The 15,387-nt window shown below is 53.5% G+C and overlaps 1 protein-coding gene across 2 annotated transcripts; it reads left to right on the top strand.

Moving 5' to 3' along the window:
- The first annotated feature begins 6,475 nt into the window (after nt 1-6,475).
- On the top strand, nt 6,476-9,592 carry Krtdap (keratinocyte differentiation-associated protein). Of its 2 annotated transcripts, XM_013026272.1 has the most exons (6): nt 6,476-6,599; nt 8,120-8,158; nt 8,254-8,295; nt 8,443-8,487; nt 8,985-9,032; nt 9,508-9,592. In XM_013026272.1, the coding sequence occupies exons 1-6, from the start codon at nt 6,513-6,515 to the stop codon at nt 9,544-9,546; spliced, it is 300 nt and encodes a 99-aa protein (XP_012881726.1). In that variant the 5' UTR covers nt 6,476-6,512; the 3' UTR covers nt 9,547-9,592. The 2 variants fall into 2 exon arrangements, with proteins under 2 accessions (XP_012881726.1, XP_012881727.1); XM_013026273.1 differs by lacking the exon at nt 8,254-8,295.
- Nucleotides 9,593-15,387: the final 5,795 nt, after the last annotated feature.

The following is a 15,387-nucleotide window of genomic DNA, read 5'->3' as shown; positions in this document are numbered from 1 at the left end:
CAGTGCCAGAAGGCTGCTGGTTATCCATCAACCTGGGGGACCACAAAATTTGTTTTAGTGGAAGGGGAAAAAAAAGAGGGGAACCCAAGGTGGATGGAGGGATGAGGAGGGGGACAACAAAGAAGTCTCTGGAGCCCTGTCCCCCCCAGACACCCCAAATCTGGGTGAAAGGTAATTGAAGTCTCCATGTCTCATTTGATTCCCTCCCCCACTTTTTTTTTCCTTCTAGAAAATTCTTTCCAGTCACCCCTGAGGCCTGATGAAAGTGCCCCTTTCTTCAAGGAGCCTGACTGGGTTTCCCCCAGACCCTCCCAGCTGTGGCAGCCATTTTGGGGGGGAGTGCTGACATCTCCCTATCTGCTCAGCTGGGGACTGGGGCTCACAAGATCCTCATTTCCCACCCCACCCCCACCCCCGCTTCCCATCTGATGTCTTCATGGCCCTCAGTCATCATCGGGTCCCCAACTCTGTGCTGGTTTAGAAGGAGAACCCCACCCCCACCCCAGCCCGCACCCCTACTTCTGTGTTCCTGGTGGAAATAAACCAGTGACCTTTATTTCCCTATGACTTTCTCCAAGCGTGTGCTTTAATTCTCCACCGGAGGCCTGGGGCCGGGCGGAGGGGACACTGCCATCTCCCTGGGGTCACAGCAAGCACGGAAAGCACACACGAGGACTTGGGGTTTCAGTTAGAAGTAGTGCTATGCCTCAGTTTCCCCGTGAGATGTACTATCTGTAATGCCAAGCCTGTAGCTCTTGGAACAAGCAGGAAAAAAAAAAGAAAAGGCAGTTGCTCCAGTCAGGAGTTTGGAATATGGAAGGTGTTCAGTGAGAGGAACAGTCAGGGAGTTTGGGGGAGCAGAAGGAAGTAGGGGTACAGCTAGGCAGGGGAACATACTCAGGTTTTAGATTTGGGGGTGAAATTGGGTGCAGGTGTTTAAAGCATTGGGGGGATGGGGAGTCACATGGAGGCAGGGGGTGGGAGAAGGCAGGATGATTTAGACACCAACTCTATATCAATGGGAAGAGTCTGCGGCTTATGCCTGTAATCCCAGCTACTCAGGGGGCTGAGATCTGACGATTGTGGTTTGAAGCCAGGCCCCCCCCCGTAGAAAAATTGGGGGGAAGAGTCTTATCTCCAAATGAACCATCAAGAAGGTGGAAGCGGAGGTGTGGCTCCAACGGCAGAGCACCAACCTGGAGTGGAGGAAACAAACAAAAAGCTAAGCAAGAGTATGTAAGGCCCTGAGTTCAAGTCCCAACACACACACACACACACACACACACACACACACACACACGGAGTAAATGAGAGAAATCTACCCCCCTCCCCAACTGCCTCAATCAAATCCAGTTTGATTAAACGGATGCCTGCCTGGGAGGAAGATGAGGGCTCTGCTCTTCCTCCCTTTCTTTGGGTCCTTGACAATTTTCAGCCTGTGGCCTTAGGTGGCCCTGCAGTACCACACATGGACACAGGGGGGCGCACAGGACACGGCCCCAGCTTCCCGCAGCATAGTCTGTAATGGGGGCTGGGGGCGGGGAACGTGTATATTTCAGTTCTACCTGAATCCTCATACCTGTCCCCCGGGCCTGGTCCAAGGGCTTGAACACAGCCAAGGCTGGTGCTCTACCACTTGATCCACACCTTCCACTCCTGGCATTTTTGCTGAATCTTTCTTTTTCTTCTTTCTCTTGGTCATTCGCCTTGAACTCAGAGCCTGGGTGCTGTCCTTAAGTTCTTGGTTCAAGGCAAGCGCTCTACTGCTTGAGTCACAGCACCACTTCCGATTTTCGGGTGGTTCATTGGAGATAAGAGTCTGATGGAGGGGCTGGGAAGGTGGCTCAGTGGTAGAGCGCTTGCCTTGCATGCCTGAGGCCCTGGGTTCGATTCTTCAGCACCACATGAGCAAAAAGAAAAAAGCTAGAAGTGGTGCTGTGGTTCAAGTGGTAGAGCGCTAGCCTTGAGCTGAAGAGCTGAGGGACAGCGTCCAGGCCCAGAGTTCAGGCCTCACTACCGGACCTCCCCCCCCAAAAAAAAGAGTCTGATGGACTTTCCTGCCCGGGCTGGCTTTGAACCATGATCTTCAGATCTCAGCCTTCTGAGTAGCTAGGATGATAGGCGTGAGCCACCAGCGCCCGGCTGTTTCTCTTTTTGTATTTCTTTCCAGGTCCTAAATTCATGAGTTCCTCTCCTCCCATCTTTATTTAGGATTGTTATTATGATCATTACCATCGTTATTATTATATCACCCTGTCTTCTTCACACCTCCTATCATTCTCCCACAGTTCCTTCATTGGTTTATTCATTCCATTTGGTTTATTTATTTATTCTTTCATTGATTTATTTTTCCTTAGAGCCCTCGTGACTAATCCAGACATCTTCATGGATTAGCAGACAGGCAGGAGAAGCAGGGGGAAGGGTGGGAATGAAGTGTGAGCAATCCCGGAAGTCTTCCTGGAGGAAGCCTCCGCCAAGGAAGGACGCCCAGGGTGGGTTGCAAAGAAAGAACCACACTGGCTGCGCCAGGCAGCTACTTTTTTTTTTTTTTTTGCTGGGTGTCATAATGGCATTGGGGAGTCAGGAAAAGGGATAGGACAGGGAGTCCTAGGGTTATTCTCCCACGTCCTGTCCTGACACCCCAAATTCCAGCACCCTTGGCTTTCAGGCTGGTCACCCACGTGTTCACCAAGGACCTGAGGAACGTAGGCTCCATTTTTTTTTCAAGCTCCCTATTTAACACCCTGATGTTGGCTCCCAGCCTGGGTGTCTGTGTGTGTGTGTGTGTGTGTGTGTGTGTGTGTGTGTGTGTGTGTTGCAATCCGGGCTGCACCCCATCTCCCATCCACATTCAAGTTCTAGCCTATCTGGGGTGTGGTGAGAACTGGCCTGTGGGAAAGCAGGCCTGCACTGGGATCCTTGGGGAGACAGAAGAGGCAGACTCAGAGACGGAGGCCCGCGGCCTGCTCTGTTTCTGTCTACTCTCCCTCCCTCCCTTCTCCTTCCTTCCCTCCTTCCCTTCCTCCCTCCCTTGCTTCCTCCCTCCCTTGCTTCCTCCCTCCCTTGCTTCCTCCCTCCCTCCCTCCTCCTTTCCTTCCTTCCTTCCTTCTTTCTCTCTCTTTTGCACCAATACTGGGGCTTGAACTCAGGGCCTGGGGGCCATCCTTTAGTCTTTTTTTGCTCAAAGATGATGCGCTACCAACTGAGCCACAGCTCCACTTTTGGCTTTTTGCTCATTAATTCAAGATAAAAATCTCATTGACTTTCCTGCCGGGCGCTGGCTCCAAACCACAATCCTCAGATCCCAGGCTCCTGAGTAGCTGGGATTACAGGTGTGTGACACCCATTTGGCATCCATTTTGAGATGGGACCTCACCTCACTGGATGCCCCAGGCTGAATGGGAACTGCGCTTTTCCTAGCTCTGCTCCCCAAGTGGCGCACCCAACACCCCTCCGATGTCAGCCAGTGAACAGACATGGGAGCCACAGGAGACTGGGGATGCTGCAGGGGCTCCCCCCCACCCCGCGAGCCGGCAGGTGTTAGCCTAATCTGAGGGCTGATGTGGTCCCTTCCTGTTGCTTAGGAGTGAGGCTCACGTTTTCTTCTTAATTTTTTTGTCGGATGTGGAACTTGAACTCTGGGCCTGGACGCTGTCCCTCAGCTCTTCAGCTCAAGCGAGCGCTCTACCACTTGAGCCACAGCACCACCTCTGGCTTTTTGCTGCTTACTTGGAGATCAGAGTCTCATAGACTTTCCTACCCAAGGCTGGCTTTGAACCACGATAGCCCCTGATCTCAGCTTCCTGAGTAGCTGGGATTACAGGCGTGAGGCACTGTGCCTGAATCAGTTGGCCACATGTGATGCCAACGTGTGTGGCGCAGGCACTGACTAGGCCCTCATAACAAGAGCCTGGCACACGCGGAGCACTTCTGGGCTGGACCCTTATGCCTCAAGAAGATACAACCCAGTCTCAGGCTCCCGGGGCCCATCAAGGTGATACTGTGACCTGGGTTTAAGTGATTGACTACTTCGTGGGCTGGATTGCCTATCACATCCAGGTTAATTACAGTCTCTCTGGTACAGAATCTCTGCTATTTCCGTGAGGTCGTGGGCAGGAGGATATTTAGCTGGGCACGCAGCCAGTTCTCAGGAAATTAGCCACCGTGGGGGGACACAGGCGGCCCGTGTTACCTAAGATCTAGCTCTGAGCCAAACCAGGTGCTGGAGCTCCAACGCTGTGTGCCAGGGCTGGTCCCTCATTAGCATATGCTAATGATGCTGGTTTGCATAACCCCTGTTGTTGGCATCTTGTTCTTTGTTCCTTCCCTGTGCTGGTGCAGGGTGGGGGTCTGATGCTAATTAGAAAAAGAGCCATTTATTCCCGGGGGGGGGGGGGGGGGGGGGGGGGGGAGGGGAGAAGGAGGGGGATGTGGAACTCTGCCCACTTTCTACTTTGTTGTTTTGTTTGTGTTAGTGCCAGCACTGGGACCTGGGTCTTGCCCCTGAGTTTCGTTTGTTTGTTTTGCTTAACGCCAGCACTCTGCCACTTGAGCCACAGCTCTACTTCAAGCTTTTTGCTGGTTCATGGCGGATAAGAGTCTCGTAAACTTTCCTGCTCAGGCTGACTTGGAACTGTGATCCTCAAGATCTCATCTTCCTGAGCAGCCTGGATTACAGGCGTGTGCCACCAGTCCTGTCCACGCTTCTTGCCTGCCCCCCTGCAGTCCCCCTCTTTGGCTTGGGCTGCTAACATCTCTAGTCATCGGGTCATCTGAGATGACACAAAAGGGGACAGACACAAGACAGGGGGACAGCCCTGGAGGACCTGACCAAGGGACCCAATCTCTGGGGGGGGGATCGTCCTAAAGATGGCCCACGTGGGCTCTGTAGGCCTCCCACTCCAGGCTGCCAGGCAAGTGGGCTGCGGTGGGCTGGGGTGGAGACACCGCACCCTCAGATAAGGGCTGGCTCTGCCTGGGGGCCCCAGCCTCTGTCCTGACCGAGCCCAGGCTTATGCCGGGAACCAGCCGGGCCAGCAGAGCCGCATTGTGGAGCGGACCTGTGCCAGGCTGCGCGGCGCAGGGTTGGAGGCTAAGCTGAGGGTGGGGTGGGGGGAATGGGCCTGCAGGGTGATCAGGCGCTGGCAGCCAGCATGGCGGCCGCCTCTCTCCACAGGGATCTCTCAGAGCCTCGCTGCAGTTTCTCCAAGCCCCCCCCTTCTCTCTCTTTGTGACAGCCCTGGGGCTTGAACTCAGGGCCTGGGCGCTGTCCCTGGCCTCTCTGTGCTCAAGGCTAGTGCTCTACCACTTGAGCCACAACACCACTTCCAGGCTTTTTCTGTGTATATGGTACTGAGACATTGAACCCAGGGCCTCATGCATGCAAGGCAAGCGCTGTACCACTGAGCCACCTTCCCAGTCCCTGAGCATCGTTTCTAATCACATCCTCGGGTCCAGGCCCAAGTTAGGGCAGCAAAGAAGTGTGATAGATGAATGCTCACCATGGATTCCAACATGCCTCCGCTGAGCACCGCGAGGTCTTCCTGTAGTCTGCATGAGGCCTATGCGGTGCCTAGAGGATGGAAGGGAGGGCCAGGCCGGGAGAAAGCAGCATGGGGACACAGAATGGGGAAGAGGGGCAGGAATGGCCAATAGGAAGAGGTGGAGAAGTCAAGGCAGGCTGGCCAGGGTGAACAAGAAAAGGGCCTGCTGGGAATAAGGGAAAGCCTGCTACTCAGGAAGCTGAGATCTGGAGGATCACAGTTCTTTTTTTCATTGTTGTTGTCCGTCATGGGGCTCAACCTCTAGGCCTGGGCGCTGTCCCTGAGCTCTTCAGCTCAAGGCTAGTGCTCTACCACCTGAGCCAGAGCACCACTTCCAGTTTTATTCTGCTTATGTGATGCTGAGGAATCAAACCCAGGGCCTCATGCATGCAAGGCAAGCACTCTACCACTGAGCCACCTTCCCAGCCCCAGCATTGCAGTTTTAAGCCAGCCTGGGCCAGGAAAGTCCATGAGACTTTTACCTCCAATGAACCACCTGCAAACCAGAAGTGGTACTGAGGCTCAAGTGGTAGAACGCTAGACTTGAAAGAGCATAGGACAGGCCCTAAATTCAAGTCCTGCGCACGCCACACACACACACACACACAGACACACACACACACACACACACACACACACAGAGCTGTGTGAGTGACAGAGGGTAAAAGACACAAAGCCGAAGGAGCGGTGGCTGGGTGTGGCGGTGGCTCGGAGGGACAGGTCCAACCTGCCCCCATCCTACGAGGCCCACGGGTGCCCCGGGCACGCAGGCCCCAACCCGCCAGCACCCCGGGTGGGGCAGCTGGCGAATTGTGAAATCCACGGCAGTTGGGGAACCACTGCAGGCCACCCCTCCCCGCCCGAGGGTGGGGGTGACTCACGGGGTGCGGACCCCACTTCTGTCCCATCCACCTCCTGGGGGAATATAAAGAGCCAGGCCCTGCCTGAGAGCACCCCGAAACGCACACCATGAAGCTCCCCGTCCTCCTCGCTCTGGTTCTCTTGTCCCTCCTGGCCTTCCACTCGGTCCAGGGAGCCGCTCTAGAAACTTCCAAGGTGAGCTCAGCCCTCATCTTCTTATTATCGACCTTCTCTCTCACTTCTTTCTTTTTTTAATGCTGGTCCCTGGGCCTTGAACTGAGGGCCTTTGGGTGCTGTGTCCCTGAGTTTTTTTTTGCTCAAGGCTGGCACTCTACCACTTGAGCCACAACTTCATTTTTCAGTTGTGGTTGTTGTCTTTTGGCTGATTCATGGGAGATTAATAAGAGTCTCACAGATTTTTTTCTTATCCTGAGTCTGTCTTCAAATGGTGATCCTCCAGATCTCAGCCTCCTGAGTAGCTGGGATTACAGGCGTGAGCACCAGTGCCCAGTGCGTCTCCTCACCTGGCTTTTCTTACTCTTCTACCACCCAGGGACAAGGGGCTCTGGTGTTTGGCTATGGCGGAGAGGGGGGTGGGGGAAGGTAGTGAGAAGCCAGGGCTCTGGGAGAGAGAAGGGAGCAGCCGGAGGTGGCCAGGAAAGCCAAGGGAAAGCCTGGGGTGGAGGCAAGGCCTCCGGACTCCTGAGAAGGGACCGGGGCTCAGGTAAGTTATTGGGGTTCCACGTTGCCTTCTCTATCAAGAAGAACACCTGGCATCCTAGCTACTCAGGAGGCTGAGATCTGGAGGGCTGTAGTTCAGACCAAGCCAGGGAAGGAAAAGTCTGTGAGACTTTCATCTCCAGCTTAACCACCAAAAAGCTGCCAGTGGCACTGTGACCCAAGTGGTAGAGCACCAGCCTTGAGCCAAAAAAAAGCTCAGGGACAGCGCCCAGGCTCTGAGTTCAAGCCCCAGGACTGATACAAAACAAAAGGAAAACCCAAACCCCCAAGCATGATGGGATTGTGGCTGTTGGGCCTGGGGCTGCACCGTCGGGTTCTGTGAAGAGGAGCTCTGGGTGGTAGAGGAAGGAGGGGTAGGGACTCCAGCATGCTGGGGCAACTGAGTCACAAAGCCAGTTGGCATCCTTCACTGTCTGTGGTGAAGGATGGATGTTTCTGGAACGTGTCCCACCTGGCAGGAAGTCAAGGGCAGCATGGGGGGGGGGATTGGGGGAGGTGTGGTGTGTTAGTCCTGGGGCTCAGACCCTTCCACTCAAGGCTGGCACCCTACCAGCTTGAGCCAGGCCTCCACCTCTGGCTTTATGCTGGCTCATTGAAAAGAAAAAAGAAATCTCTCCTGTTTGTTTTGCCCAAGCTGGCTCTGAATGGCGATCCTCTGGATCTCAGCCTCCTCAGCCCCACCGCAGCTCATGTGGTTTTTTTTTTGTTTTTTTTTTGGTCAGTCATGGGGCTTGAACTCTGGGCCTGGGCGCTGTCCCTCAGCTCTTCAGCTCAAGACTAGAGCTCTACCGCTTGAGCCACAGCGCCACTTCCAGTTTTCTGAGTGATTTATTGGAGATAAGAGTCTCATGGACTTTGCCCGGGCTGGCTTTGAACCGTGATCCTCAGATCTCAGCCTCCTGAGTAGCTAGGATGACAGGCATGAGCCACGGGCTCCAGGCCTCATGGGCTTCTTGTATTCTCTCCCTTCCCAGGAAGAAACCACTATGGCCAATTATGAGGCGAGATCGGAGGTAAGGCGCGGCTCCTGCGCTCCAGCTTGGGCCTCTCCCCTTCCGCCAACTCTGGTCTCTTGGCCTCTTGATTAACACCCTGCTTTTCTGCCTAGGCTTTTAATAACCAGTTCCTGAACCTCAACAAGATGCAATCTGTGAGTACGGCCTGCTCGCTAGAACGGTGATCAGCTTGCTAGGCCGCTGGCCCTTCGCCTGCTCCGTTATTTGGGCTGGGGCTAACTTCAACCCCCCCCACACACCCCACCCGGACTCACCTGCTCCTCCCTCCTCTTCCTCCCCAGCTGCTGAAGAGTGATGACTTCCTGAACTGGCATGCTATTATGGAGGTGAGGCACATCGTAGAGTTTGATCAGGGGGTCTTTAGGCTTGTCCCTCAGTTCTGTGTGTGTGTGTGTGTGTCTGTGTGTGACTTGATCTCAGGACCCGGGTGCTAGCCCTGAGCCTTTGTGCTCAAGGCTAGTGCTCGATCACTTGAGCCACAGCTCCACTTCTGGCTCTTGGTTGATTAATTGGAGATGAGAGTCTCAGGGACTTGCCTGACCCTGTTGGCTTCGAACCATGATCCTCCAGATCTCAGCCTCCTCCTGAGTCACTGGGGTGACAGGCGAGAGCCACGGGTGCCAGGCTGAGAGTTGGAGTGTTCTGGAATGAAGGAGGATGGTGGGAAGGCCAAGGGCCGGAGCACAGTGAGACCTTGGGGGTGTTCTATAAACAGAGCCACAATGGCTTCTGGGAGTTTCTCTGAGAGTGTATACTGATCCCTGTTCCTCCCGCACACGCACACACCAACACACATGGCTCTTTTTGTCTTGTCTTCTTGCAGGCAGTCAAAAGGGCATTTCCCTTTTTTAACTGGGAGGCGTTTCCTAAGGTAAGAGTGGGATCCTTTTAGGGCTAAAGAGGAAGCAGGAGCAGAGCAAAGCTGGGGGAGGAGGGGGAGGGGAGAAGGAGAGGGGGGGAGTCAGGGAGATGTGTTTGGAGGAGAATGGAAACTTAGAAATCGCTTGCTGCTGGGCACCGGTGGCTCACACCTGTCATCCCTCCTATTCGGGAGGCCAAGATCTAGAGGATGCTGTTCAAAGCCAGCAGGGGCAGAAAAGTCCGTGAGACTCTTCTCACCAATGAACCACTAAAAAGCCTGAAGTGTGGCTCAAGTGGTAGAGTGCCAGCCTTGAGCACAAAAAGCTCAGAGACAGTGCCCAGGCCCTGAGTTCAAGCCCTAAGCCCAGCACCAAACATGAGGTAAAACAAAACAAAAGAAAGAAAGAAAGAAAATCAATTGCCTCCCATCTTGTGCTGGCTTCCTCACGGGGCTCCCCAGCCTGACGCTCCCCATCTTCTTCCAGCTGAAGGGCCTGAGGAGTGCCACCCCGGATGAACAGTGAGACCCCAGGACTTCCAGCCCCACCGCCGCCCCCTACGCTGGCCTCCATCTCCCGGCTTCCAAGGACTTCCCCCGGTTCTGCGATCCAATAAAATGTTTTCCATCTAAACACAATCTCCTGTTTCTGGCCTCAGCCCCTGTGCTCTGGAGGTAGGGGAGGCTGTGGGTGGAAATCTTGAGCTGGGAGAGAAGAGTGGAGCAGAAAATTGGAGGAGAGTGGCTGGGAATGTGGCTTAGTGGTAGAGTGCTTGTCTAGCATGCATGAAGCCCTGGGTTCCATTCCTCAGTACCACAGACCCAAAAAGCCGGAAGTGTTGCTGTGGCTCAAGTGGTAGAGCACTAGCCTTGAGCAAAAATAGCTCAGGGGCAGTGCCCAGGCCCTGAGTTTGAGCCCCAGGACTGACAAGAGAGAGACAGAGACAGACAGAGAGACAGAGAAAGAGAGAGAGAAAAAATTGGAAGGATAGAAAGCAAGAGAAATAATGGAAGCTAGGTACCAGCGGCTCACGCCTGTCATCCTAGCTACTCAGGAGGCTGAGATCTGGTGGATTGCAGTTCAAAGCCAGCCTGGGCAGAAAAGTCTGTGAGACTCTCATTTCCAATGAAAACCCAAAAAGCCCGAAGTGAAGCTGTGGCTCAAAGAAGCTCAGGGATAGCAACCAGGCCTTGAGTTCAAGTGCTAGGCCTGGCACACACACACATACAAGCAGGTGAACTCCAGCGTTCCAGCTGCTTTCCCCTGTGTTCTATTGCATTTGGAGCCTTTTATCTAGGAGGGAGAATGGGTGGAGCCTCCCGTGGGAGAAACCAAAATGATGTATTCATCTCATGATGGAGCCTTGGGAGCAAAAACCAACCTGTTGGGGGTCCCCTGGCATCCCAGCCCCTTCTCCCTAACCAGCAGCGGGGACACCCAAAACGCTTGCTTCCCCTGCGTTATCTTCCCCTACCCGCCTTTCCCAAACCCTAGACCCTTCGTGCAATGTTGTGTGTGTGTGTGTGTGTGTGTGTGTGTGTGTGATGTGCGCGCATGCGTACGTGTGTGCACACTGAATCTGGGGCTTGAACTCAGGGCCTGGGCATTGTCCCTGAGCTTCTTTGGCTCAAAGCTGATGCTCTACCACTTGAACCACAACTCTATTTGTGGCTTTTTTTTGGAGGGGGGGGTCCATTGGATATAAGAGACTCATAGACTTCCCTGACTCATAGACTTCCCTGTCCGGGCTGGCTTGGAACCGTGATCCTCAGATCTCAGCCTCCTGAGTAGCTAGGATGACAGGTGGGAGCCACTGGTGCCCGGCTTAGATTTAAAAACAAAAAATTTGTATCTTCCACTTCATCTTGCTATATTAAGTCCTAGAACTGTCACTTCATGGCGCTCCCTTGAAATGCTTCACCTGAGGATCTCAAGCAACCTGTGCTTCTGAATGTAAGTGGGGAAACCAAGGAAGCCCACATCTGGTGACCAAAGGAGTGAGAGAATAAAAGAGAATGTTAAGCAGGGCCTCAGGGAGCCTCATTCATCTATCCACCACCCACCCATCTGACAACCACCTACTCATTCATTCATCTAAACACCCACCTAACAGTCACCCATCCACTCATCCATCCATCCATCCATCCATGCATTCATTCATCCATCCACCCACCTGCCAACCACCTACTCATTCATCCATCCATCCACCCAACTATCCACCATCCACCCATCTACCCAACCACCTATCCATTCATCTACCCAGCCATCCATCCATCCATCCATCCATCCATTCATTCATTCATTCATCCACACATCTATCCAGCTACTGTGAAGGTGCTAAGACAGGAGCTAATGTCCTTGTGGCCGTGGTTCTGACTGGTCTGATCACTACCCTTACAGCGCCACATTGCTTGAATTGATCTCTGGTTTTGTGCTTGGTGTTTTTCTTGAACATATGGGGACACAGAGGCGCATTGGGCCTACAGTGAGCCCAAAGGCAGCAAGGCCCCCCCCCCCCCCGGGTGTCTGCACCACCGGGCTCTGTTTGTTTAGGCTGAATCTGGGCCTTGATGAGCAGCTGGCTTGGCTCACAGCGGCCCTGCTGGTTAATTGAGGAAGTGGATCATCTAAGGGACAGTAAACTCGGTTCCTGCTTTCAAGGAGTTTATGGATAGCTAGACAAGACCATCATGCGAGGAACAGACAGCATTTTTTTTTGCCAGTCCTGGGACTTGAACTCAGGACCTGAGCACTGTCCCTGGGAGCTTTTGCTCAAAATGAGTGCTCTACCACTTTGAGCCACAGTTTCATTTCCAGTTTTCTGGAGATAAAGAGTCTTACAGAGTTTCCTGCCCAGGCTGGCTTTGAAATGTGATCCTCCAGATCTCAGCCTCCGAGTAGCTAAGATGACCAGTGTGAGCCACCCACTTGTGATCAGCTTTAATTTTAATTTTGGTTAGGGTGAGATCAGGACTTGAACTCGGTACCTGCCACTTTTGCTCATTGCCCTGGCTCTCTACCAACTGAGCCATGCCTCCCACAGCACTTTACAGTTCTCTTGCAAGGATGGGGAACTTTGTCTCTGTCTAAGAGCATTTTAATAGCACAGCATTTGTGGGTCACACAGAACAATCCATACAGGCAGCTGGGACCCCTGGGGAATGGTACAAAGCACCCCCAGAACCCTCTATACCTGCCCCATCATGTAGCAAAAGGTTTTGTGGGCCATTTATGTAGAGGAAAACTGATGGAGGGGCAGACAGGAGTGAACAAGATGCATGAATGTTCTGGTTCCATTTCTGGCCTGCAGAAGCTTTGATCTCTGGATGGCTGTTTGGTCTCAGGGATGGGAAAGTCTCTGCAGCCTGGGGTGAGTGCAATGTGTGACAGCTGTGGGGCCATTAGCCCTGCAGTTGTACAGAGCTGCCTAGGGAAACTGAGTCACAGACAAGCCCAATCGCAAGATGGATCTACCCCTTGAGCCATAGCTCCACTTCTAGCTCTTTTTTTTTTATTTTAATTTGGTGGTTTGTTGGACACAAGACTCTCATGGACTTTCCTGCCCAGGCTGGCTTTGAACTGCAATTGTCAGATCTCAGCCTCCTGAGTAGCTAGGATTACAGGTGTGAGCTACAGCACCCGGCTTCTCGCTCTTTCTGTGCTTTTTACTGATGAACTTTCTTGGGTTTTGCTTGGATGTGTCCTAGGGTTCTTTCCCGGAGCAGCATCAAGAACATGGGGTCAGGTGCCTCCCCCCTTTCCTTGCGAAGACTTTCTCCCTGGGCCATCTGGAGTCCCCGATCGGCCTTTGAAGCCGGAGACACGTAGCTGACTGGATTACCGCACGGTGTCTTCCGAAGGTTCAAAGAATCTTTGACCCAATATCCGGGCTGGCATGCCTCATTCACAGCTGAACAATGTCCCCGCTTCCTGCTCACTACAGGCAAAGGATAAAAAGTGGAGGGTGAGGAAAAAAAGGGGGGTTAGGCAAACAAAAAGAGAAGAAAAAAAAATCTTGAACCATAGCCAGGCGCTGAGGAAGCTCAGAGGCAGGGAGAGAGCGATCCGAAGGAGAAAGCTGCCGTCCTGGATACTTTTCTAGAACCTTCCATGCCCACCCAATAACATCTTCCCTCACATGGCAATTGCCACAAAGCCAAGCCAGTTAGTTTTTTCTGGGGGGGCAGGGGGCAGGGGCATCCGCCAATTCCTGCCACCTGCGTTTCCTGGTAGCTGCCAATTCTAGGCTACCCTCCACGTTATTCATTAACCATGCCTTCCTATTTCTGTTTATCCATCTGTCCTCTTGCTCAGGGGCCCCAGGAGTGCCAGCGGAGGGGGGAGATGGACACCCCAGAACTATGCAGGTACCCGGATGTTCACAGAAGGAACTCAGCCAGCCCCATGAAGTTTACTATGTGCCAGGGTTAGAAGCCTCGATTTTCCCTCCGGCTACTGGGTTCCTGTCTTCTTCTTTAGATCTGAGAGCAGGATCCAAACTCAGCACCTGATGCCTGCTTTCACGCAATGGCTGGCACTCTACCACCTGAACCACGCCTCCAACCAGAATCTTCTCTTTCTGTCTCTCGTTCTTTTCTTTCTCCCTCTTGTTCTCTCTTCCTTTCTCTTCCCCCCTCCTCGCTCTCTCTTTTGTTGGCAACGCTGGGGTTTGAACTTGAGGCCTCACACTTGCTAAACAAGTGCTCTACTTCCTTTGGCCAGGCCCCACCTCGGGAGCTTGGTTCCACTTTGTCTGTTTCAAATATCCCCAGGCTGGCCCCAGCCTCCATCTCCTGATGGATAATCCCCCCTCACAGCAGGCACCCACCACCACACTCAGCGTCTTTGTTGAGATGGAGTTTCACAACTCTTCTTCCTCTCTCCTATCCGGCTTTGAACCATGATCCTTCCGATCTCTCCCTGTGGAGTAGCTAGGATTACTGGCCTGAGCGGCCCACTTGGCAGGAACTAAAGCTCTGCCCTGTGAGTCTCAGAACACTTCTGGCAATGTTCTCATACCTCTGCAAAGAGCAAAACCCTTTTTTTTTATGTAATGGGGGTGTGTGTGCGTGCACATGTGTGCACACCAGCCCTGAGGCTTGAACTGAGGGCCTGGCCACAGTCCCTAAGCTCTTTTGCTCAAAGCTAGCACTCTGCCACTTGAGCCACAGCTCCACTTCTGGTTTTCTAGTGGTTCATGGGAGATAAGAGTCTCCAAGATTTTCCTGCCTGAGCTGGCTTTGAATCTCAGTCTTCAGATCTCAGTCTCCTGAGTAGCCTGGATGACAGGTGTGAGCCAGCGGCATGGGGCAGAGCGCTTTATTTTGTACTTCCTGTGGCTGAGAACCTCAGGGTTGGCGGGGATTTGGCTCAGCTCTGAGCCGGCGTGAGTTTCTTCAATGTGCCAGGATGGGAGGTGGTGGACGCCTGGATGGTACAGGCTCCTGTTGTCCCTCATGGCCTCCCAGAAGCCATTGTACCCATGAGACTCTTATCTCCCATAAACCACTAGAAAACCAGAAGTGGCATTGTGGCTCAAGTGGTAGAGCACTAGCTAGCCTTGAGCAAAAGAGCTCAGGGACAACACCCAGGTCCTGAGTTCAAGCCCCATGATTGACAAAGCAAGATTGGGGTGGGGGAGCACCCGAGAGGGGGCGGGGCTCGTGAAGGCAGAGAAATGAGGGAGGCCAGCCCAGAGCCAGCCAAAAGACTCTGCACTGGAGGACAGCAGAACAGATGAAATGTTCCTGAGCGGCACAGAAAGTGTTTCTAGGCCCAGGAACAGACCAGGCAGACAGACAGACAGCTCAGAGCCAGGCTCCACTGCCCCCTCTTTCTGTGTGCCTCCCGGGTCTGTCGGGATGCCACTGGATCTGCGCCTGTGCACACCATCTGTCCACATCTCTTCCTCTGCTGCGCTGTCTGGATCTCAACACCACGGCGATCAGGGTCCCACCTTTCAGAGTTCATATTTATTTATTTATTTATTTATTCCATCTTCTGGACCAGATTGGGCCGGGGGTGGGGGGTGGGAGGGGTGGCCAGGGAGGGGAAAGCTTTGCTCTTAGAAAGATTGGTTCCAAGCCATTGGCCCAGGATGGGGTATAAAGACGACCCCTCCATATCTTGCTCCGCTCCAAGCTGAACACAGAAGACACAGCACAAACCCTCAGAAAGCTGCTTCTAGAACTCAGCCAAGCAACCCAGAGTCCAACCATGAGCTGCCCGAGCCCCCGAATCACCCTCCCCTGCCCCATCCCAGATTAGGACTCCCCCAAGCCTGTGTCTTTTTCTGTTTTTGTTTTTTTTTGGGTCCGATCATGGGGCTTGAACTCTGGGCCTGGGCACTATCCCTCAGCTCTTCAG

Source organism: Dipodomys ordii, unplaced genomic scaffold (assembly GCF_000151885.1).
Source record: "Dipodomys ordii isolate 6190 unplaced genomic scaffold, Dord_2.0 Scaffold92, whole genome shotgun sequence".
In the NCBI taxonomy this organism is placed as follows: Eukaryota; Metazoa; Chordata; class Mammalia; order Rodentia; family Heteromyidae; genus Dipodomys; species Dipodomys ordii.
This window is presented reverse-complemented; position numbering and strand designations above follow the sequence as displayed.

What these genes read in the sequence shown, in the direction of transcription:
- Krtdap (XM_013026272.1), top strand. Translation starts at nt 6,513, where the DNA reads ATGAAGCTCCCCGTCCTCCTCGCTCTGGTTCTCTTGTCCCTCCTGGCC. An exon ending in ACCTCAACAAGATGCAATCT is followed by an intron (nt 8,296 to 8,442) that starts GTGAGTACGGCC and finishes CTTCCTCCCCAG; the next exon opens with CTGCTGAAGAGTGATGACTT. An exon ending in ACTGGCATGCTATTATGGAG is followed by an intron (nt 8,488 to 8,984) that starts GTGAGGCACATC and finishes GTCTTCTTGCAG; the next exon opens with GCAGTCAAAAGGGCATTTCC.